General features: G+C 49.9%; 10 protein-coding genes across 10 annotated transcripts; 6 read left to right on the forward strand and 4 right to left on the reverse strand.

The window, feature by feature from the left end:
- Positions 1–966: 966 nt before the first annotated feature.
- Positions 967–1935, forward strand: AFUA_1G01770 (putative short chain oxidoreductase/dehydrogenase; the record flags this gene model as incomplete). Its single annotated transcript, XM_744834.1, has 3 exons — positions 967–1259; positions 1325–1506; positions 1556–1935. 3 exons carry the CDS (start codon positions 967–969, stop codon positions 1933–1935), a joined length of 855 nt encoding a protein of 284 aa, XP_749927.1.
- A 439-nt stretch (positions 1936–2374) lies between these two features.
- AFUA_1G01780 (NAD(P)-dependent alcohol dehydrogenase) lies at positions 2375–3525 on the forward strand (the record flags this gene model as incomplete). The annotated part of the gene is made up of 3 exons (XM_744835.1): positions 2375–2663; positions 2722–3183; positions 3251–3525. 3 exons carry the CDS (start codon positions 2375–2377, stop codon positions 3523–3525), a joined length of 1026 nt encoding a protein of 341 aa, XP_749928.1.
- Positions 3526–3805: 280 nt separating this feature from the next.
- AFUA_1G01790 (uncharacterized protein) lies at positions 3806–4471 on the forward strand (the record flags this gene model as incomplete). The annotated part of the gene is made up of 1 exon (XM_744836.1): positions 3806–4471. The coding sequence occupies one exon, from the start codon at positions 3806–3808 to the stop codon at positions 4469–4471; it is 666 nt and encodes a 221-aa protein (XP_749929.1).
- A 272-nt stretch (positions 4472–4743) lies between these two features.
- Positions 4744–7040, reverse strand: AFUA_1G01812 (allantoate permease family MFS transporter; the record flags this gene model as incomplete). The annotated part of the gene is made up of 7 exons (XM_744837.3): positions 6493–7040; positions 6361–6440; positions 6132–6312; positions 6031–6084; positions 5457–5951; positions 5094–5361; positions 4744–5042 (listed from the first exon to the last, which is right to left on the reverse strand). The coding sequence occupies exons 1-7, from the start codon at positions 6649–6651 to the stop codon at positions 4744–4746; spliced, it is 1536 nt and encodes a 511-aa protein (XP_749930.2). The 5' UTR covers positions 6652–7040.
- Positions 7041–7624: 584 nt separating this feature from the next.
- On the reverse strand, positions 7625–9384 carry AFUA_1G01820 (uncharacterized protein). The gene is made up of 2 exons (XM_744839.2): positions 8528–9384; positions 7625–8472 (listed from the first exon to the last, which is right to left on the reverse strand). The coding sequence occupies exons 1-2, from the start codon at positions 9026–9028 to the stop codon at positions 7696–7698; spliced, it is 1278 nt and encodes a 425-aa protein (XP_749932.1). The 5' UTR covers positions 9029–9384; the 3' UTR covers positions 7625–7695.
- Positions 9385–10206: 822 nt separating this feature from the next.
- AFUA_1G01830 (putative thiamine pyrophosphokinase) lies at positions 10207–11267 on the forward strand (the record flags this gene model as incomplete). Its single annotated transcript, XM_744840.3, has 2 exons — positions 10207–10276; positions 10325–11267. The coding sequence occupies exons 1-2, from the start codon at positions 10236–10238 to the stop codon at positions 11265–11267; spliced, it is 984 nt and encodes a 327-aa protein (XP_749933.2). The 5' UTR covers positions 10207–10235.
- Positions 11268–11402: 135 nt separating this feature from the next.
- On the reverse strand, positions 11403–14719 carry AFUA_1G01850 (Zn(II)2Cys6 transcription factor; the record flags this gene model as incomplete). Its single annotated transcript, XM_744842.3, has 6 exons — positions 14489–14719; positions 14098–14432; positions 14008–14034; positions 12551–13935; positions 11543–12501; positions 11403–11489 (listed from the first exon to the last, which is right to left on the reverse strand). The coding sequence occupies exons 2-6, from the start codon at positions 14157–14159 to the stop codon at positions 11403–11405; spliced, it is 2520 nt and encodes an 839-aa protein (XP_749935.2). The 5' UTR covers positions 14160–14432; positions 14489–14719.
- Positions 14720–14921: 202 nt separating this feature from the next.
- Positions 14922–16459, forward strand: AFUA_1G01860 (androgen-induced gene 1 family protein). Its single transcript, XM_077803779.1, has 7 exons — positions 14922–15102; positions 15168–15205; positions 15295–15318; positions 15382–15574; positions 15630–15681; positions 15746–15905; positions 15958–16459. Exons 1-7 carry the CDS (start codon positions 15025–15027, stop codon positions 16151–16153), a joined length of 741 nt encoding a protein of 246 aa, XP_077659952.1. The 5' UTR covers positions 14922–15024; the 3' UTR covers positions 16154–16459.
- Positions 16460–16579: 120 nt separating this feature from the next.
- Positions 16580–17664, forward strand: pam17 (presequence translocated-associated motor subunit PAM17; the record flags this gene model as incomplete). The annotated part of the gene is made up of 2 exons (XM_744844.2): positions 16580–17418; positions 17488–17664. The coding sequence occupies exons 1-2, from the start codon at positions 16852–16854 to the stop codon at positions 17662–17664; spliced, it is 744 nt and encodes a 247-aa protein (XP_749937.1). The 5' UTR covers positions 16580–16851.
- Positions 17665–17990: 326 nt separating this feature from the next.
- On the reverse strand, positions 17991–19363 carry AFUA_1G01890 (enoyl-CoA hydratase/isomerase family protein; the record flags this gene model as incomplete). The annotated part of the gene is made up of 4 exons (XM_744845.2): positions 18766–19363; positions 18602–18712; positions 18193–18549; positions 17991–18144 (listed from the first exon to the last, which is right to left on the reverse strand). The coding sequence occupies exons 1-4, from the start codon at positions 19089–19091 to the stop codon at positions 17991–17993; spliced, it is 948 nt and encodes a 315-aa protein (XP_749938.1). The 5' UTR covers positions 19092–19363.
- Between the last annotated feature and the right edge of the window lie 21 nt (positions 19364–19384).

Here is a 19384-nt window from a genome sequence, read left to right on the forward strand (position 1 = left end):
TGGATGTTGTGCTCCCTGCGTGTACAGTACTTCTGTACTCCATTCTGCGTAGGCTAAAAAAAGCAAATGCAACGTTCTGTACTACTAGAATTCCCACTATTGTCTTCGCCGATGTTCTTGGCGTGATCTGTTCGATCAGACTCAAACAACTCCCACCATGGAGCTTGATGGAGATTGAGCTTCTGAGCTATCATGAGATCAGTCACGGTGACTTCATATCCAGATAGAAAATACTCGCTTCTCGTGGCCTCTGACAGAGCCTGCATTGTTAGAAGGGGAAAGGATCCGCGGAATGGATCGACAGCGCAAGCGGTCCGGATTTGAGAACCGTGAGAGCTTCGATGGTCGACCTAGCCAGACCGCCAGGGGGAAGAATGTCAGCCGGAATATCGATCTTGAAGAAGCTGGATTGAATCTTCGATTCTTGAAGAATTAATTCTTATTTTGACATCAAACCCGTGGCGTTTCTTTGGTGATGATCTTGATGCGATCCCATAATTGCCGCTGTCGTCATTCCAGCTGAGAAGTTTGTTCACCAAAGACCTGAAAGACTATGCCACAAACAGACGTGCATTAGCTATGCTTTCCCGGTCCTCAGATTGGTTGAGATATGTTTTCTGGACTACTCCGAATGTTTGAGAGCTTGGAATATTGTTGTGTCCCAGCCCTCTGCACCGATATGGGGATTGCAGTTCAAGGGAGACCCGATCGGCAATCGTTCTAAGATTTGCCCTTTCAGTCTATATCCGCCCATCATCTGTGTACTTGTAAGATGATGATGATTAAAGCCGGAGTTGACGGATTTTGCGACATCTTAGCCCCGTCAACGCTGACCGATTTGAGTCATCAGTCGCAACACCTTTTTTCCGGTACAAAGTATATATATCATAAATAAGCTATCACTCCAATAAAGAAAGACAATCGAAGGATCGATCGCAATAGTAAAAGTCAGAAACACCCGATACGATGGCAGCACCTCAGACCTGGCTCATCACTGGCGCCTCATCCGGCTTCGGGGTCGTCCTCGCAGAAGCCGTGCTAAAAGCCGGTCATCGAGTTGTCGCGACCGCTCGAAACCCTACCAAGGCAGCGCAGACTTATCCCCAGATCGAGTCTTTAGGCGGGACGTGGTTGCAGCTTGATGTGACACGACCAGACACAAAGGAAACAGTCGAGGACGCCATCCGGAAGCAAGGACGCATTGACGTCGTTGTCAATAACGCAGGCTATGCTTTGCTCGGGAGCGTGGAGGATATGAGGTATGCCCTGTCATGACTCGCCTGAACTTGGAGTGGAGTGCATCAGCATTATCTGACGATTGCAGCGAGGAGGAGATCCACCAACAAATCAACACCAACGTTTACGGGCCTATGCGGGTTATCAAAGCCGCTCTCCCATTCATGCGTGCCCAGAAGTCCGGTACGATTGTCAACATAAGTAGTATCGCAGGATTACAGGCTCAGCCTTCCTGCTCACTCTACGCCGCCAGCAAGTTCGCTCTGGAGGGTACGTTCAGAAGGAAGTCCGAAATGAATCCTCGACTGACAATCAGCAGGTTTCTCAGAGTCTCTTTCGAAAGAAGTCGCCCCATTCAATATCCGAGTTCTAATTGTGGAGCCTGGTGCCTTTCGGACGAACTTCCTATCGGCCTATGCCACCCCAGCCGCTGGACTGAACCCGGCGTACGAAGGCACGACCATCGACCAGGTACTACAACTCTTTCAGAGCCGCAACGGGAAACAGGAAGGGGATCCGGTCAAGGCAGTTGAGCGGATCATTGATGTAGTGCAGGGAACAGGTGTAGGTGCTGGCAAGACCAGTTGTCTCCGCTTGCCGTTGGGACGAGACTGCATCGCACGAGCCAAGACCAAGCTGGAGGAAGTGAGAAAGAATCTGGATGAGATGGAGGATATTGCCTGCAGTACTGATATGTGAATGTCAATAATATAGATTGGAGACAAAAGAGTTTCTTCGGGAGTTCACTGTGCAATAAAAGCGAGTAGTGCCCGTTTGTGCTACCCAGCATGTTTCGAGGATGAAAGAAATTCATCGAATATGCTCTCACCACTGAAGACCAGTCTAAAGTTCCCATGCAACTCGTTTCCACATAACGAGTGACGCATTGGTTCATCGGGAATGAACACGATCATTGCAAGTCATCAAGACGGACAATATGACCGCCAATAAGGCCATAGTCCAATAGTAACAAGTTGTTACCGGTGTCGTCGACGCCATTATGTCCTCAACGCGTGATAATGACTTCATTCAGACGTTGCATGCGATATAGAAGTCTTACGACGGCCTGTCAGGGAGGGAACAATATCACCTACCCATCCACAGCAGAGTCCAGAATCTTCATTGTAAAGCCGTGCCAATGTCCAAAGCGATCGAATTCAATGTCTTCAAAGGCTCCGAGAGCGGAGACGTCATCCCTGACACGATTAGACGCACAATCCAGCCCTCGGAAGTCTTCGTTGAGATCTCCCACGCAGGCCTCTGCGGAACGGACCGGCTATTCAAGCACAAGGGTATTGCCCTGGGCCACGAGGGCGCAGGCACCGTCCGTGACGTCGGGAGCGCAGTGACTACCTTCAAGGTCGGCGACAAGGTTGGGTTTGGATGGGTGCGCAAGGTGTGTGGTCATTGCGACTTCTGCGTTAGCGGTATGTACTTTTACTTGCCTCTACACCCTTACGATCGATGGTAATGTTATGATGCAAGGCCACGATCAGTATTGCCAGCAGCGCGAGCAGTATGGCAAGGGGAACACCGAAATCGGGGCATTCGCTACCCACGCCGTCTGGCACGAGAGCATGCTGGTCAAGCTTCCGCATGATCTGGAGCCTGAGTATGCTGCTCCGCTGATGTGCGGCGGAGCGACAGTCTGGTGTGCTTTGACATGCTACGATATCAAGCCTGGGGAGCGAGTTGGGATCCAGGGGATCGGGGGACTAGGGCATATGGCGATTCAGTTTGCGTCGAAGCTAGGATGTGATGTGGTTGTGTTCTCGAGCTCCGCCGCAAAGAAAGACGAGGCGAAGGGCCTTGGAGCGAACGAGTTCCATACACTTGAGAACGGTGCTGTGGGAGATGCTGTGCGGCCGGTAAAGCATCTTCTCTGGTGTGGAAATGAGCCGCCTGATTTTTCCAAGTTGGTGCCTCCATCCTTGAGTGCAGGAGACTGTAACTTACCTCTGTTCCAGAGTATTTCCGCTCATGTCTCCTGACAGTACGATCTATCTACTGACAGTGAGCATGCAACAACCCCCGCTGCCAGTCATGCCGCTTATCTCGAACGGCATTCGGGTTCAAGGATCCGCGGTAGCGTCGCGTGTCTCTGTCCGAAAGATGCTGCGGTTTGTGTCAGTGCACAGAATCCGGCCCATTATCATGACTTGGCCGATGACCAAGGATGGAATCCAAGCTGCATTCCAGATCCTGGAGCAGGGCAAGATGCGGTATCGGGGAGTTATTGTTGGCCAGAGACATTTGATGGGGAAGCCGGCTGTAGAGAAAATGGGATGATAGTATGAAATCAAGGATAGGTTTGATGACGATGATTCTGTATCTCTGCCGTGCCCGCGCTGGTTGAAGACCGTAGAGTGTATGTAGAGTAAGACGGTACTTAGCAGAGAGTTGGATTTGCGCGGCCCGCCCCGTCGCCCACTAACTCCTAATCCGCCAGAAATTATCATCACACCACCTCATCTGAAGGTACCGAATTGTCAACATCCACACAATTGATGGAATACCCAACATGACTGATCCAACACCGTCCTGTCTCCTAACTAACTCCACAGACACCATGCCTCCGAATCGCGTCTCGAACCTCTCCCCCAATCTCCTGAACGGCATCTTCGCCTCCCTCAGCCAACCGTCCCGCCGCTGGTCCCTCCTCCGCACCCTCCAAAGCGACAACCCCCGTGACATCAACGGCGAACTCCGCGGCACAGCATCCTTCCATCCTCTGCGGCACAGCTCCGCGGCGTCCGACCACCGTGATGTAGTCTACCGCGAGGAGGGCGAGCTACCGAAAACATTCGGGCCGGGACTACGCTGGACGAAGAAGTACATCTGGCGGCAGGGGGAGAACGGGGGGATAAGTGTTTGGTTTGTGAAGGTGAAGCCGACTGCCAAACAGCCGGAGGCCCAGGAAGAGGAGGATGAGGCGGATTACCTGTTTCACAATTTTGATTTCGAAGGGCAGGGGCAGGACGAAGCGGAGACGGTGGACGCGAAGGAGTCGACGTTTGTCACGCCACCCGTGCCGCCGCTCGTTCCTTCAGAAGAGGATACGGCTGTGATTATGGCAAGGGGGGACCATCTGTGCATCAATGATATGTACCGGACTGCGTATGCGTTCCGGGTACGGCCTGAGTCTGGGGAAGTTGTGAGCTGGTCGAGTCGGCATGTTGTCAAGGGGCCGAAGAAGGATCAGGATATTGTAAATTTTTATCAGATGGAGGGCTGAGGACGCCGAGGGCGGAAATTACGCCCGCATACAGAGCGATATATTCTACGCGTATACCCAAGTCTGTGTTCTTTCTACATCAAGCCGAGGCCACTTGCCACTAGCCCCATGACGATTTGTCTGATATGGTTCCAGAGATACCCCAAAGATGCAAGGATGGATAGTTGGCACATGCGACGTTTCCCTCAACTACCAGATGCCATTCGTCAGCCTCAACTAAGGAAGTTGTATATCTCATTGGTATTCATCGATCATCAGCAACCATATCACGTTCACAGCGTGTAAATGAAATCCGGCCGCTTATCTCCAAGAAGCTCGATTTGACTGCGATCCAGTCCCTGAATCCAATGGTCCCTATCTCCGCGCAGACGCTTACGATTCTCGAGTCTGAGGAGCAGATACTGCACCAGGGAACCACCAAACTGGAACAGGACTAGATACGCCAGCACGGTACCATGGCCAGGGTAGAAGTTGGGCGCGTCCTTGCCTCGGTAGATGTTGGAGGATACAATTCCGTTGAGATTACCCCAGCCAATGACGATACCAAGAGTTACACCTCGTTTGTACACACCTAGTTCATGCTGTTAGATGTTGCAATATTCATGAACCTGGGGATGCTCACCTTCAGTGTTGTTGCTGGCCCAGGAAATGGTATTCGAAATGGCAGGATAAATGCCCATGGCTCCAAGGAATGTTCCTGCATACCGTGCTCCGGCTGTTTTGCAGCCGAGGAGCATTGCAAAACCAGTAATGCCAACGAGTGAGACGAGGATGTTGCAAATACCACGTTGGCGCGTGCGGTCAGCGATGAAACCTACTGTAACAGTCACAATGGCCGCTGCTGCGTATGGTGGAACACTGAGCAGCTGGGCCTTGATGGAAGTGTACCCTGTTCTAGTTAGTCGATTCACTCGATGAAGATGCACCGTAACATACCCTAGACTCTGTTAGCATGTGGCATCACGAATTGACCAAGCAAACTCACCAGCTGGTTGATGATGGTCGGCACGAAAAGCGAGAATGCATACAAGGATCCATCAGCCCCCATGTAAATGATAGCGCTAACATAGGTCTTCCAGTCTTTCAGGCTAGCCCAGAAATAGGACATCTTGAACTGCTCATGCTCCGCACTAGACTGTTGGTCCTCCGCAAGGCGGCGCAGAACACGCTTACGGTCCACCTCAGACAGGAAGGTCGCCTCATCGGGAAAGTCATGGACCATCCAAAGCGACAGGACGCCAATTACGATGGTAGCCAGACCCTCGAGGATGAAAATCCACGACCAGCCTGGCCTGCCGCCAACTCCATCCATCTGAGCAATGGCAGCAGCGAGAAGACCTCCGAAAGACCCAGCGAGCGCAGCCGCAGAGAAAAAGATGGCCATGCGTACACCGAATTCTGTTCGCTTGTACCAGCAGGAGAGGAAGTAGCCGACCCCTGGGAAGAGACCGGCCTCGGTGAGTCCCAGAAACCATCTGACCTGCTGATTGTTAATATCATATCGGATGACAACAGACATAGGAGCCTGATCGATGAAGGAGCTGTAGGAAGCCACGCACCGCCATCAATCCAGACCAGTTATGCACAACACCCATCAACGTCATGCATAGGCCCTAGATTCCATTAGCTCGAACTTGCTGCATGTACAAGTAGCATCTACCCATCCGAACATGATAGCAGGTATGAACCTGCTCGGTCTCCATCTCTTGAGCAGGACATTGGTGATCGGCTCGAAGACTGAGTACGAGATGAAGAAAATGGTCAAGCTGTCGTTATATTGGTCATTGGTCATATTGAGATCCTTCTGCAGACCCGCGAGCTTTGCATTTCCGATATTCGTACTTTGGAGAGTCAGCATAGCGCATCGCGTTCAAGTGAGAAGGAAATACCGGTCTAAAAATGAAATCAAGTACAACAAGCTGAGCCATGGGATCAATCTGATGTCGAGCTTGCGCACGAGTGCGCGATCCTAGGGCCCGGTCAGCCAAAAGTAGTCATTTCAAATATTAAAGTGATCTTACTATCTTAGCTCGTTCCTCCGGACTGAGCCCTTCATCAGGATCTTCAAAGAGGTCGAGCTTTGATTTTGGGGCGAATTCATGCGACACAGAACCCTTCTCCGCATCGGATTCTCGGGGTACCTGGTCAACAAACGCTTTTTCATCCGTAGGATGTGACATGATGATATCTTGCCGGTGATCACGGCAGTACAGGTATCTACCTAGGAGTAAAGTAGGGGGAATAGGGATGGGAGACAAAAACTATAGACAGGAGAAGAGACAGGACAAGATATGGGGAATAGGCGAGGTAATGAAAGGGAATCGAGTTTCCGATTTCAACTACTGATCTCCAGGAGCTCTTTTATACCGCGTGGAATAAGCAAGGTCTCTCCCCCCCTACATACGACATTGACAAGGATTATCATCCCAGAGGGGTTCTGGCTGAGCTGCGATGGATGGCAATTGGCGAGACGCCATCGTTTCCACAAATTCCCCGACAAGTCTCCTCTCAATGGCAAGTGTGGACGATCAACCAGGAATTCTCCTTCTAATTGATAAGCAAGAAGCACACGTCTCATACTAGAGGAGTGCCAAGTGCGGGCCCCCATCCCTCGTTTCCGGAAGCGGGAGGCTTAGCGTGGGATGGTCAAAACCCCGCGGGGCATCCCCAAGTTTGTCGGCCCACTCAAGCCTTGGACTGGACCAATTCCGTCGCCATATATATATACATGGTGGTGTTGTAGATATGGGTTGATGCACTGAATGACTACAGACTTGAGGAAAATATGAACGGCCTCGTCGCGGCAACCTATTTTCCAACAACTTAAAGGCACCGATGGCCAAAGCATGGCTAGCAGAAATCGCACAAAGTCGAAGTTGGAGACAAAGTGGAGGAATATGTAGTCCTTTTCCTTAAGTCCGAAGAAAAGAATGTTCTTGGCTCCTTGCCGCGCGGGATTCTGCTGAGACATGGTGGCTTGACCGCAAATACGAAGTGCAATCTATGCTAGCCTTTATTGCCCAGATGTCAACCGAATTCTTTGAAACTGGGCGTCCTCGGCTCGGGACTTAAGAGAGGGGATCATGATGGGTCCCGCCACTAGTTAGTTACTGGATGATGATGAATAATGAATGAAAATGAGAGATGTTTCCAGAACCTGTTTAGAAAATACCAACGCCTAGACCAACCGCCAATCCGATTCTCAACACCATGGTGACTAGCCTTCACTCTGCCGCCTTTTTAAGAAACTTGGTGCTGCATCTTTCGAAGCTTGGATGGCCTTGAAAAAGATCATACGCTGCTGCTGCCATTTTGACTGAATAGAAACGAACATAGATATCTCCCACCACCGGTCCTTCCTCCACGCTTTCAATATAGTTGTAGTAGGCAGACCGCTTCAGTACGCGGTGAATCTCCTCCCTCAGTGACCTCCGAAGATGGCTGATTACCAGACACCGGGTGTAGCCCTGATGAAAGATGAATTGGCTCATCTGGAACGTCATGGGGTAAGTCGGAGTGTTCACGAGGAAAACGCTGGCCACACAGAAGCCCAAAGGTAGCCCTTCCTTCGATTTTTGAACAAAGTCTAGTGCGTCCTTCTCGAGCACAAACACAACGATAGCAGTGTTATACCCAGTGATAGGGCTTGTGTTGCAGAGAGAAGCTGCGTAGATCTCGCCTGGAACGGATGGCAGTACCTGGTTCAGATTCACGTTCGACGCGAGCCTCTCGATGCGGACAGTGCGAAAGACATTTGACTCCCGTCCATCGGGGATGTATCGGAGCCCGTACTGGAATATCCAGAGATCCGAGATGGGCTGCCGAGAAAGGAGGTTCGGACGATAAGAGAAGGCAGCGGCCTCTTCTTGCTGACTCTCAAATATACTACATCCCTTTATGGCCCAGTGGATATTGCCATCCCAGGGACCGGTGTTCATTCCTGGTGGGTAAGGCTTCGGGATGTCAGAATCCTTGCGTACACGAGCAATGATCAGAGGTTTCTGGGAAAGAGGTGTCAGAAGCAGCACAACCAGCTATTTCGTTAACGCTGCTCACCCGCTCAGGCTCTAACACCGGAATCATCAGGTCCTCTATGCCGGCATCAAGCAGGTCATCGGAGTCCGTACGTTGCAGCGACACCTTTCTCAACTGATTCAGATCGGCGGCAGCAAGATGGAGCCGTTTCTGAGGCGTCCTAGGTTGCAAAGTCGGGACTCTAATATCGTCCAAGTGACTGTCCAGGATGTTGGAGCATTTTCGTGGATTGAGTACGACTACTGCGGTCTTTTCGAAATAGACAGGTGAGATAGAGAAGCTCTTAGGGGAGACATTTTCAGAGGCAGTGTTGTCATTGTCCTCTGCGCTAGTGTTGTTTACACCAGGCTGAGTTTCCTTGTTCGCCGGAGAGCAGAAGGGTTTTGAAGCTTGAGAGGCTTGAGCCATTGCCAGAACTACGGCATCTAGATGACGAAAGAGAATGAATAGGCAAAGCAGAAGAGAAAAAAGAACTATAAGAGAGACGATGGAACTGGTGGTGAGTGTAACACATCCTTCCATTTTGGGAAAGAATTAAGTGGAAATCTGCAGCGGATATGAAAACAGAATATAGAGTAGACTTCTCCGGAATGTTCACTTCTCACTTATAAGCGAATTCTTGAGAAGAGATTGTGATTATATATGAGAAAGTCGTCAAGGCGTCTATTACGGCCTTTACCCAAGATGTTGCAGAATGTGCATCAATCCGAAAGCTCCTATATGTGAGGCTGAGGTTAGTATAAGCGGAAGAACGTGGAGTGTCTAGTGAGTCGTTTTGGAGGCGAGACATTGAAATTATGAGTGACAAAGACAGCATATACCCCTCTGTTAAGACACTATCTTATAAATGTCTCAGTGAGTTGTTAATGTAGGCAATGTCTCGGTGATCTGAATTTGACTTACGCTTGCTTAGGAGGTCCACTGGAAATATGATGCTGATATATGAACCCTGTGAGAAGTACTTGACTGGAACCGAGGTGCAAAACGGCTCTATGGTGAGCTGCGTGGTAGAGTGGATGAGAAAAGAGAAGAATAGAGCAAACTACAAATACCTTGATATCTAGCACTTATACTGAGTTGGTGGGCTAATGATGAGCTGATTGAGATACAGTGCCCTATATGTCCAGGAAGCAGTTACAACGTTGGTAAATGCTCAGTGCAATGCCTTAACTATCTTTGTTACTCTCCAAAGCTGAGCGTTTCCACCAGATATTGGGGACTACCTTACTAAACCGGAGAGATGGTGTCAGCAGCACAGAGAAGGCATGAAGACACAAGTGATGAACACCAATCCATTGTCCTTCGGCAACACAGTGACTGAGATCTTGATCTATCAGGCTTAGAACATCTACGGTATGAGTGTGATCTGGCAGTATGTGCATTGTCTCATTAAATATGTTCTGATATACGCAATGTCTGAAACTGAGAAACAGCTCATCCTCTCTTGAAACCCATCACATCCGACATTCTGGCCGAATGCCAGACAATGTCTTGCTGTTTGCTAGCTGCGTATGTTGTGCCAGATTGGATGAAACAGCGTGTTTCCGAGAGTAGGTCATGCTTCAAATGCAAAGTTAATGATAAACATGTCAGGACCAGGGACACTCTCATCGAGTAGATCTATCGCTTGTGTTGGGGCCGCGGAACCCAAAAATATCTTTTGAATGTGGGGCCTCAAAAAATGTCATCGCAAGTCAACACTCCCACTGGCAATAATAAACCAACTACAATGAAGAAAACAATATTAGAAATAGTCAAAGACTGTGATAAGTAAACTTTCCTACCCTATATTAATTAGATTACTACTAACAACGCCAGTTTCCCCTACAACCAACCCGGCGAAACAGCCGCCTACGAACAACAAATCTCCAAACTATGGAAATTCTTCCTCCCCAACGACCGCAGGCCCCACGGCTACCTCGTGGAGTCTGTCGTTGAACGCATGCCCTGGACAGAAGATTTCCATGTGCTTCCGGCCCCGCACAAGGAAATCCATCTCCTTCCACAAGACCATGCGCGGGAGCAAGAAACCTGGACAGAGCGCTGCGAGCGCAGCCTCGATGCCCTTATCGCGCTCGCCAGAGCAAGAGGAGTCTTCCCCAGACTGGGCAAGCCACGCGATGAGCGGTTTCCCATTATCGGGGCCCAGTTCCCCGTAAGTATCGAGCGCTCGGCTATATCCCTGTTTGGGATTGTGGGGCGCGGAGTGCACATGACTGTGTACACGAGGACGAAATACGGGTTGAAGATCTGGGTGCCACAGCGGAATCCGAAAAAGTCGACGTATCCGGGGATGCTGGATAATGCTGTCGCGGGGGGTGTTGCGGCGGGCGAGAGGCCGATGGACTGTTTGATCCGCGAGGCGGAGGAGGAGGCAGGGATGGAAGAGAGCATGGTCCGGAAGGCGCATGCTGTCGGCACGGTGACGTGGTTCAATATCAGTGATGACCGGGCGGGTGGCGAGCCAGGGCTAATGAATCCTGGTTTGCTGTACGTTTACGATCTGGAGGTTGGCCCTGAAGTAGTCCTCAACCCGGTGGATGAGGAGGATGTTTGTGCGTTTCATCTAATGGATGTGCGAGAGGTGCTTGATGCGATGGCAGAGGGAAAATTCAAGCCCGCGAGTGCGAGTGTCATGGTGGACTTTCTTGTCCGACATGGCTTGATTACAGCGGAGGACGACGATGATTACCCAGAGATTGTTTCAAGGTTGCATAGATTGCTACCGTTTGCTACAAGTCCTACTGCTGGGAGGACATGACTCTTTCTCAAAGTAACTCAGCAAAGATACTTTTCCATGTGTGATGGTCAATCTCCACAAAATTAGACGCTCATGACTGTCTCAATTGTTTTTTTCCTAGACTTGGTTCAAATTTGTGGAATTAAGGGCCTCGGGCTATCCCAAAAATTCTCCTTGCGCCAGGGAACTCCAGGGCAAGTCTTCATCCCAGCAACGCTGCATGAGGGTACGAGCATTTTGAATCTGCAAAAAAAGTGTTAATTATTGCGCTTAATCGAAATTCTTCAACCACGTACCTGCTTCAAGCCTGTCTTCTCCAAGTTCTTGACTCTCTGCATTATATCGGCCTGTTGTTGTAGATCTCGGGTTTCACACCCAGCGGTAAAAAGTGGAAACAAAGCTCCGACTTCGGCCGATCCACCGGATTCTAGTTGCCCCAGTGCTTTAAATAAACCGTCCAGAGCCTCTAACACGGGAGCGGATGCTGTTGGACTGCAGAGCACGCGACGATGAAGGTGAACCAGCCCAGCGTACCGGAATGATCGATCGATCGCTAACATGTCCGCAGACACGGGTTCCTGGTGATGCCGGCTGTTGATCCGTGCCATATTATCGGCTACCTGAAAATCTGCAAGTAATGATTCGGCCTCAACAACGACTTCCGGCGAAGGCCTCTGGTCAGGACCAACACTAATCATATTACCAACGCGGGTTCTCTCGCACTGGTGAACTAGTTTGGCCAAGCGCGACAGTAACAATGCAGTCTTTGGTGTGTAGCCGGTAAAGCAGTCGATGAAGAAATCGTCGTTTGCCGGAGCGGAAGAGCATGCACTAACAATCGATTGGTACAGAAACAAAGGAGGCTCAATGTCTTGGCAGGAGAGAGATCCCATGACATCAATATATTCCAGCCAGCGTGAAAGAAAGGATCCGACTCGATTCCCAGGATATGCCATTTGCACTCCGCGTGCAAGGTAGAGGTCGCGAGCAAGCTTCAAGTGGCTCTGCCAAGGAATTGGAACTTCAAATGTGCTTGGGGAAATAATCTTCAAAGATAAGAGCATAATGGCGGCAGCAAGATGATTGTCGGTGATGTTCTGGTCCGGGTCCTCAAGTGCTATGCGCAGGGTCGGAAAGACATTGCTGACCCAGTGTGCTATCCGGTTGGCAGGTTCAGGGTGGTTCAAATACCTGGCTCGGTGGCTGGCGGAATAGGCTAGCATCAGGTTTAAGATATTGGAATCCCCAATTGCCACTATCTATTGTCAGCCATATCACAAATAATGAGATTGCAAGCAGCGTACTTGACGGTAAAACAGTTATGAAGGGGTTGTCCCCACAATCATGCGCAACCAGCATCTTGGCTGTATGGTCGAGAAAATGATGAAAGTACATCAAGTTGATCGGTTTTTCTACCAAGGCCAAAGGCAATGGTGACAGGTGCCGAGGAATGTTGATGGGAACCGGGGACGCATAATACCCGCATCCAACACTAGTTGCAAGTCCATGGCCGGCAGATGCTGATTCGAAAGTAGTCCGGGTCTGGCGTTCTGGATTGATCAGGTCTAAAGCGTAATTGATGTCGACAGCCGAATGATCGTCCATTTGATTCAAATCCAAGTCGGGACGGCCATGGTCGAGGCCGTAATTATCAGTCACACTAGTCAAGTAGGCAGACCACTTTCGTTCCGAGGATGAAATTTCGGAAGGTTGGTATATATTACGCTGACAAATTCCTTCAGCATCACGTTGCAAGCTGTATATGTAGTCTTCAGAGGCAATGGGGCCATTCATGACCTTGGTAAAATAGGTGTCTGTAGGAGCGGAGCCGGGAGTTTTTGTGGTAGTCTCAGTTCGTACTGCACTGAGAGAATCTTTATCAACAGTATCTGGGTGTGTGCATGCGAATCGGTGGCGCGGAAAAGGTATCCCTGCCTGTCGGCTGTTGTCATCGGTGTCAAAGGGAAAATACTTATGCGATCCACTTGAGACTGAATTTCGCTCTCCTCGGCTCCCCGTCTGACGCGGATGCACTACCAAAGAACGCACGTAGGGATCGGTCTCCATGGCGGATTCCCGTAGGTAAGAGAGCGATGATGATAGAATGGAGGACTGTGGGAAGTTTAGCATAGCAGGAGACCCGATATTCAAGCTTGCATCTGGGTAGGCAACGTCTCCAGAACCGTGAAGGGCTGGGAACGTGAAGGGCGAAAGCGTCTCCTGTGGCGTTGCCATCATTTGCGGCGTCGTATCGGGCCGTGAGTTGATCGAATCGGTCATTTGTGATGACGTTGCTACAGAAGTTCTATAGCTCATATATGGGAAGCTATTGCCCAAATGATCTGAATAAGCAGAAGAGGTCAAAATTTCAAGGCCATTCTCAAGCTCCCTGGAGCACGATGTCTTCGCTACCAGAGATGATCCACAAGCGGTGGCCCAAATTGTGTTGTGTGGAGCCAACTCCTGTGGACTGCCCTCTCCTTGACCTGATTCAAGGGGATCTACCTGTGCGAGATCTGAAGGCAGCACAGCCAAAGAGACAAGATGAGCAGAGTGACCACTAGACTGAGAACTTGGGGAGCTAACGGAGGACTTCCGCCTTGTTCTACCCTCCCAATTCAGCCTGATACTGTAGTCACAACTCTCATTCTGACGGCGGCAGTTGAGACAAGATGGCTTCTCTTCGTCACTAAATCCGTTGTCAGATGGAGAATTCTGATGATGTGGAGCAGAGGAAAAGTAGCAGGAAACAGAAACATACCATTTGACTTTCCGTGCCTTACAAGGCCTAGGTACCTATTCATTAGGCAAGTGACAAAACAAAAGACTTGGTGAGATTGAAACTGCTTACCAACAACCCTTCCGGGATCTTCGTTTTGGCTCAGGTGCACCGGGCCTTCTAGGACGAGGCATTGCACTTCAAGCGCGATTTGAGTGATTCGGCTGAGTGCACAGATCCGACATAAAATAGCAGTAGCGACTGGATGAATCGATAACTCGTACTCTGTAAAGTATGGCCGCCATACGGACGCGGTAAGACTTCAAGACACCTGGAGAATGACAATCGGTGACTTTTTCCGTCGTGGGGATCTTTTTGTCCAGCTGGATAGGTAGCGATAATCTATAAGACACCCGCGCCTGGTGTTCGTACTCATCGAGCCGTGGACTTTGATAGACGAACTGACGCTGTTATACCACAGTCAGCCAAGCTTGACAAGGCGTGCAGTGGGTAGGGGAAGCACCGGTTGGCGACACTGAGTAGATTGCTGGAAGGAGAGAACAAAGAGAAGAGATGAAACTGAGGCAAGGAAAAGCGGAGAAGTTGGACAAACGGAGAATAATGAACGGTAGATAGAGATGCAGAATCATAGATAAACCCAAAATAATCAACCCCCTTCGCCATTGCTCGTTGGACACTTCTGTTATCGGCACTTTCGATCAATCGTGTCCCGCTTTGCGGGTTTCAAATGTGGAGAAAACGATAACCAGAGCTGATAATGGCTGAACTAGACTGTTAACTGCTAAGCTGACCCAGAGCAACTTGATTCACGGCCATGCCATTAGCCAGCATCTCCGGGCAACAACGGCTAGTGATCAATCCGGTTAGCGGCGGTGCCGGTCGGATGCCTGGGGACAATGGTTCTGATGACGCAGGTCGATCTGGTTAGCGTCATCAGCTTTTATTCTGCTGACACTCTGCCAAACGAGTACCTTACCTTCAAGGGGGTAACCATCTTCAATTTATAGAATTTGGTTCTGAAACGTAAATTTTTTAAACATGGCCGTCGCCGTGGTTGCGAAACATCCTGTCCAACGGATGTCCAGCCCTTCCCGGGGATTCTCTGCCTTGGTACATGTGAGCTTGTGCCCGTTTGGATGTTGTTCCCTTGGGTGATTGTTCCATGGCTGATGTTGCGCAAGTTATTCGGTTTAGCCAGCTTTATCGGCTCGTTCAAATTGTGGGTGACTCGAAGTTTCCTTTATATCTTGCATGATGATGATAGGGATCTGTATCTGGAATGGTTATTGGACTAACTTAATACCTCAGTATGCACGAGAATCCTAATCGCGCGTAAGCTTTTCCATTGCCACGGGCTCGGAATTCCCGCATATTAATACCTCGATTGCTCGGCAGTAACGAAGCCTATGGTTGGCACTTTCAGTATCTAACCGTTATCGGTCTTGCCTTATCGACTCTCACTTTTGCTGTCGCGCTGTTGGCCGATCTGACCCTGTCCGCCCGGCTGTTCCTCGTTAAGAACCTCTTGTCGATATGTAGTGCTCCGATGGAGGTGCTTATTAGTGTTCTATACTGGGGTCTTCGCATGGTGGGTAGTCGAGCACCCGTATACCCACAGTACTGCTCCTGACGAAGAATATAAGATCGACGAGCGCTTGGTGGTACCGGACTGGGCTTATATTCCAATGCACGCTGGCAAGTCCTCAGGCTGGTCTCTTCTTCAGATGTATCCCTGAGCTAATATCATATCGTTCTGCAGATATTGGTTTTCACGCCGTACCAGCCATTGTGTTATTGATCGATCTCCTACTTCTTTCCCCTCCATGGACAATCAGTATCGTACCCGCCCTTGGCCTATCAAGCGCAATCGCGTTAGGTTACTGGGTTTGGATCGAGCGATGCTACAAGTACAACGGATGGTGCGCTGGATCCTTGTCTCGGTCATGAGCAGTCGGTGACTAAAAATGGCAGGTACCCGTATCCGATCTTCGAGCAGGTGCCCTTCGAAGGCCGCGTCGGTCTTTTCGTGATGAGCGCCGTTGTCATGGCGCTGAGCACTGCAACCCTAAAATGGCTTTACGGTCGTGTCAATGGCTTCGGGACAGCCTCAAAACCCAAGGTTCGTCCTGGTGCTCTGAAACAGAACGGCGCTTTGAAGCATAATTGAGGTCTTTAAACGCTAAGATGCCGTCTGCGCTGTTTGCCGGACCTCGATATACGACGGCTTGGAATAGACGTCAGATTTCCTTTTTGAATATTCAGTTGTATCTAGATTCTTCTCCCGGAAGCTCTCTGAAGATTGCTCCACTAAAGCGCGTATATACAGACGTCTAGGTAGACGTTTGCAGCCTAGATTATATATTATTAGAAGAGGTCCATTAATGTATATGAGTGATTTCATCCGACAATGGGAGTATCAACAAGCAGTTCCAGGATATAGCTCGTAAAGTTTCTCATCAAAGATGCCCACTCATCACCGAGATGTTCATCGTTTAGAGCATATGTGGTACAAGATACTGCGATAAAGAATTGAGGAATCGGGGAATGGCCTGGATGCGGTCGCTAGAGCAGTTATCGGTGAATTTTTTGTAGGTTGAATATACGCCGTACGATTTGATCCAGCATCCTAGTAATCATGTAGTCTCCCATAAGACATGGCTGTTTTCTAGTATTTTCCATTCTCCTTCTACAGTAAACATTTGAATGTCTGAGCCAACGATCCATCAGTGACCTCACTGTCGGAAGGTTATGTGCGCCAACCTGCTTACATAAACAGACATACCTTCTTCCGCCTGTTCACTGCACCTTTTCAACCGTCAAGAAGTGTTCGCAACCATAACACTCCATAAATCCAAAAATCTTAACATGCACCTCACTTTGATGAACGGCACACTGCGTACGGCGGCCCTCAGTGGCCGGTTTGCCCTGGCCTCTCCCTCCCCTTTGCCCACCGCCACGCCGTTATTCCAATGCTGCCAGAAGATGTCACTCAGAACACAGGCTCGGCCAGTCAGCACATCAACCACACGCATCCTTTTAAAGCCATCGCTTCGTCCTCAGACAAGCTCTATGTGCCTGTCTCCCATTTTCCGCAAAACTGCTTTTCGCCTTAATTCGACCGCCGCAAACGCATCCCGCGCCGAAGTCCCCAAACTCGATTGGAATTCATTCTTCAAACTGCGCGCATCTCGCCGCAGATACACCCTTGCCTCGTCGATAATTGCCTCGATGGCCAGTACAATTATCGGAGTACAAATTCTTTCGGAGCAAGATCTCGAGTCCCTCGGGGCGCAGGTGATGGGCTTGGACCCCTTCGTTGTCCTGGGATTGGCGACCGCTACCTGCGGTGCGGTGGGCTGGCTCGCGGGTCCCTTTTTGGGCAATGCCATCTGGAGGCTGGTCTATCGCAAATATAAGCCAGCTTTCTTAATGGTGAGTTCTTGATGTGATATGTCTCCATGAGACTCTTGCCGGTTTTGTTCGGTGCTAACAAATGGACAGAGAGAGAAGGAGTTCTTTGACAGAATCAAGCGGTTCCGTGTCGATCCCTCGTCTAACTCGATTGCCAATCCAGTGCCGGATTACTATGGTGAGAAGATTGGTAGTGTTCAAGGTTACCGGCAGTGGTTGAAGGATCAGAGGGCCTACAACCGCAAGAGACGCAGTTTCATCATCTAATTCTATAAATCAACTCTAGCATGTTCCTTTTCTTTGACATGGCAGTTTCATTGGATTCCAATCTCTGGGCGTACTTCTCATCTAGGCTCCTTTATCTGTGCGTGGAGTTGTCTACATCAGTCTTTCAGCGATCGGCATGAGTTTCTCTTCCACGTTGATCTGCTTCCTCTACAGAGGCTACTTATCGGCAATAGCATTCCACCTCTGTCCTGTAAAGTTTACGCTCTTGAATTTCATATCTGCTTTCTAAAAGAAACCCCGGTCTTGATCAATATAAGGCTCGTTCACGAAACCCAGATTAATTAGGACCAGCAGGCAGCATCTGTTCACAACTTAGATGACTCCTTTGCAGCTTTTGCTGGCGGGTCGATGCTCGCCTCCGACCACCACGGATAGTTGGCTGGCCCATCATGCTCGAGAGTTGCCTTGAAGTTTGGCTTGCGCTTCTCGAAAAAGGCTGAAACGCCTTCTCTTTGGTCCCTGTCCAACGATGAGCATGGAGATTCAAATACGACGGCTGCTACTTACCTAGCCCCAAACATATGGTACAAGATCCCCGACTCGAGCAAATGCGCTTCTTCGGGGGATTCAGGCCCGCGCCACATCAATGCCCGATTCAACGCAGAAGCCATCGGGCTGACGTTCTCGGCTATTTCGGCAGCCAACTCTAGAGCTCGTGGAAGGACCTGGGTCCCCTCCGGTAGAGTCTCCGCAAACAATCCATCAAAGTGCTTTGAGTTGGGCGGGTAGACACCCCCTGTTGAGACAAGGAACATAGCACGAGAATATCCGATCAGACGGGGGAGGAAGTACGAAGAGCAAGACTCCATGGTGATTCCTCTTCGGGCAAAGACGAAGCCATACTTACTCGATTCATGGGCGATCCTGCCTCTCTTTAGTTCCCGCTGCTTCAACGACCCAAAAGAAATGCGCTTACCTTATAGCTGCCGGAAGAATCATGGTCATGCCAACTCCAACCGCAGAACCCTGCACAGCAGCAATCGTAGGCTTTCGACATCTATGGATCGCCAGAGCGACTCGGCCACCACTAACGGCGCAGATCAACTAATGAATCTTCCATTTCAACAGCAGAGAACCAACCTATCCCGATGATCCGCTGTCCTCTCTCGTTCTCGCCCGCCGCCAAACCCAATCTCCAAGTCCGCGCCGGCGCAGAAGGTCTTCCCCGCACCGGTCAGCACGACTACTTTTACGCGTTCGTCGAGGTCGAACATGCCAAAGACGCGTTCCAGATCCTCTGCCATGGCCAGTGTGAAGGCATTGTGCTTGTCTGGACGGTTCAAAGTGACGATCACGACTGGGGTTACGGTAGGGGAGCCGGCTGGGTGGTGAGACACCTTAATGTGGGTTGTCTGGAGACTTTCGTACGACGTTGGAATGGCAACTGGGGGGGGATTGGGATACATTTTGGGAGTATTATATTGATGATGCAATTAAGTGATTGAGCTGCGCGGCGAAGGTTTCCTCAATTTACTGCATACTCGATTTTATATGCACTGAATCCTCCGGCCCAGATCGGTAATTGAGAACTGGCTTGATATTCTAATCTTGACATGAGATTCTGATGATGTTATCCCCAAGTAAGGAATGGATAAAATCGAGTATGCACTGAGTTCTCTGGCCCCGATCGGTAATCGAGAGCTAGCTTGATATTATAATCTTGACATGAGATTCTGATGATGTTATCCCAAGTAAGGGA

Source organism: Aspergillus fumigatus, chromosome 1, assembly GCF_000002655.1.
Source record: "Aspergillus fumigatus Af293 chromosome 1, whole genome shotgun sequence".
Lineage (NCBI taxonomy): Eukaryota > Fungi > Ascomycota > Eurotiomycetes > Eurotiales > Aspergillaceae > Aspergillus > Aspergillus fumigatus.

Excerpts from the sequence above, each read along its gene's own strand:
- AFUA_1G01820 (XM_744839.2), bottom strand. The coding sequence starts at position 9,028 with ATGGAAGGATGTGTTACACTCACCACCAGTTCCATCGTCTCTCTTATA. Across the intron at positions 8,473-8,527 it reads CGGTGTTAGAGCCTGAGCGG|AAACCTCTGATCATTGCTCG; the intron begins GTGAGCAGCGTT and ends CCTCTTTCCCAG.
- AFUA_1G01860 (XM_077803779.1), top strand. The coding sequence starts at position 15,025 with ATGGCCGTCGCCGTGGTTGCGAAACATCCTGTCCAACGGATGTCCAGC. Across the intron at positions 15,103-15,167 it reads GATTCTCTGCCTTGGTACAT|TTATTCGGTTTAGCCAGCTT; the intron begins GTGAGCTTGTGC and ends ATGTTGCGCAAG. Across the intron at positions 15,319-15,381 it reads CACGAGAATCCTAATCGCGC|TAACGAAGCCTATGGTTGGC; the intron begins GTAAGCTTTTCC and ends ATTGCTCGGCAG.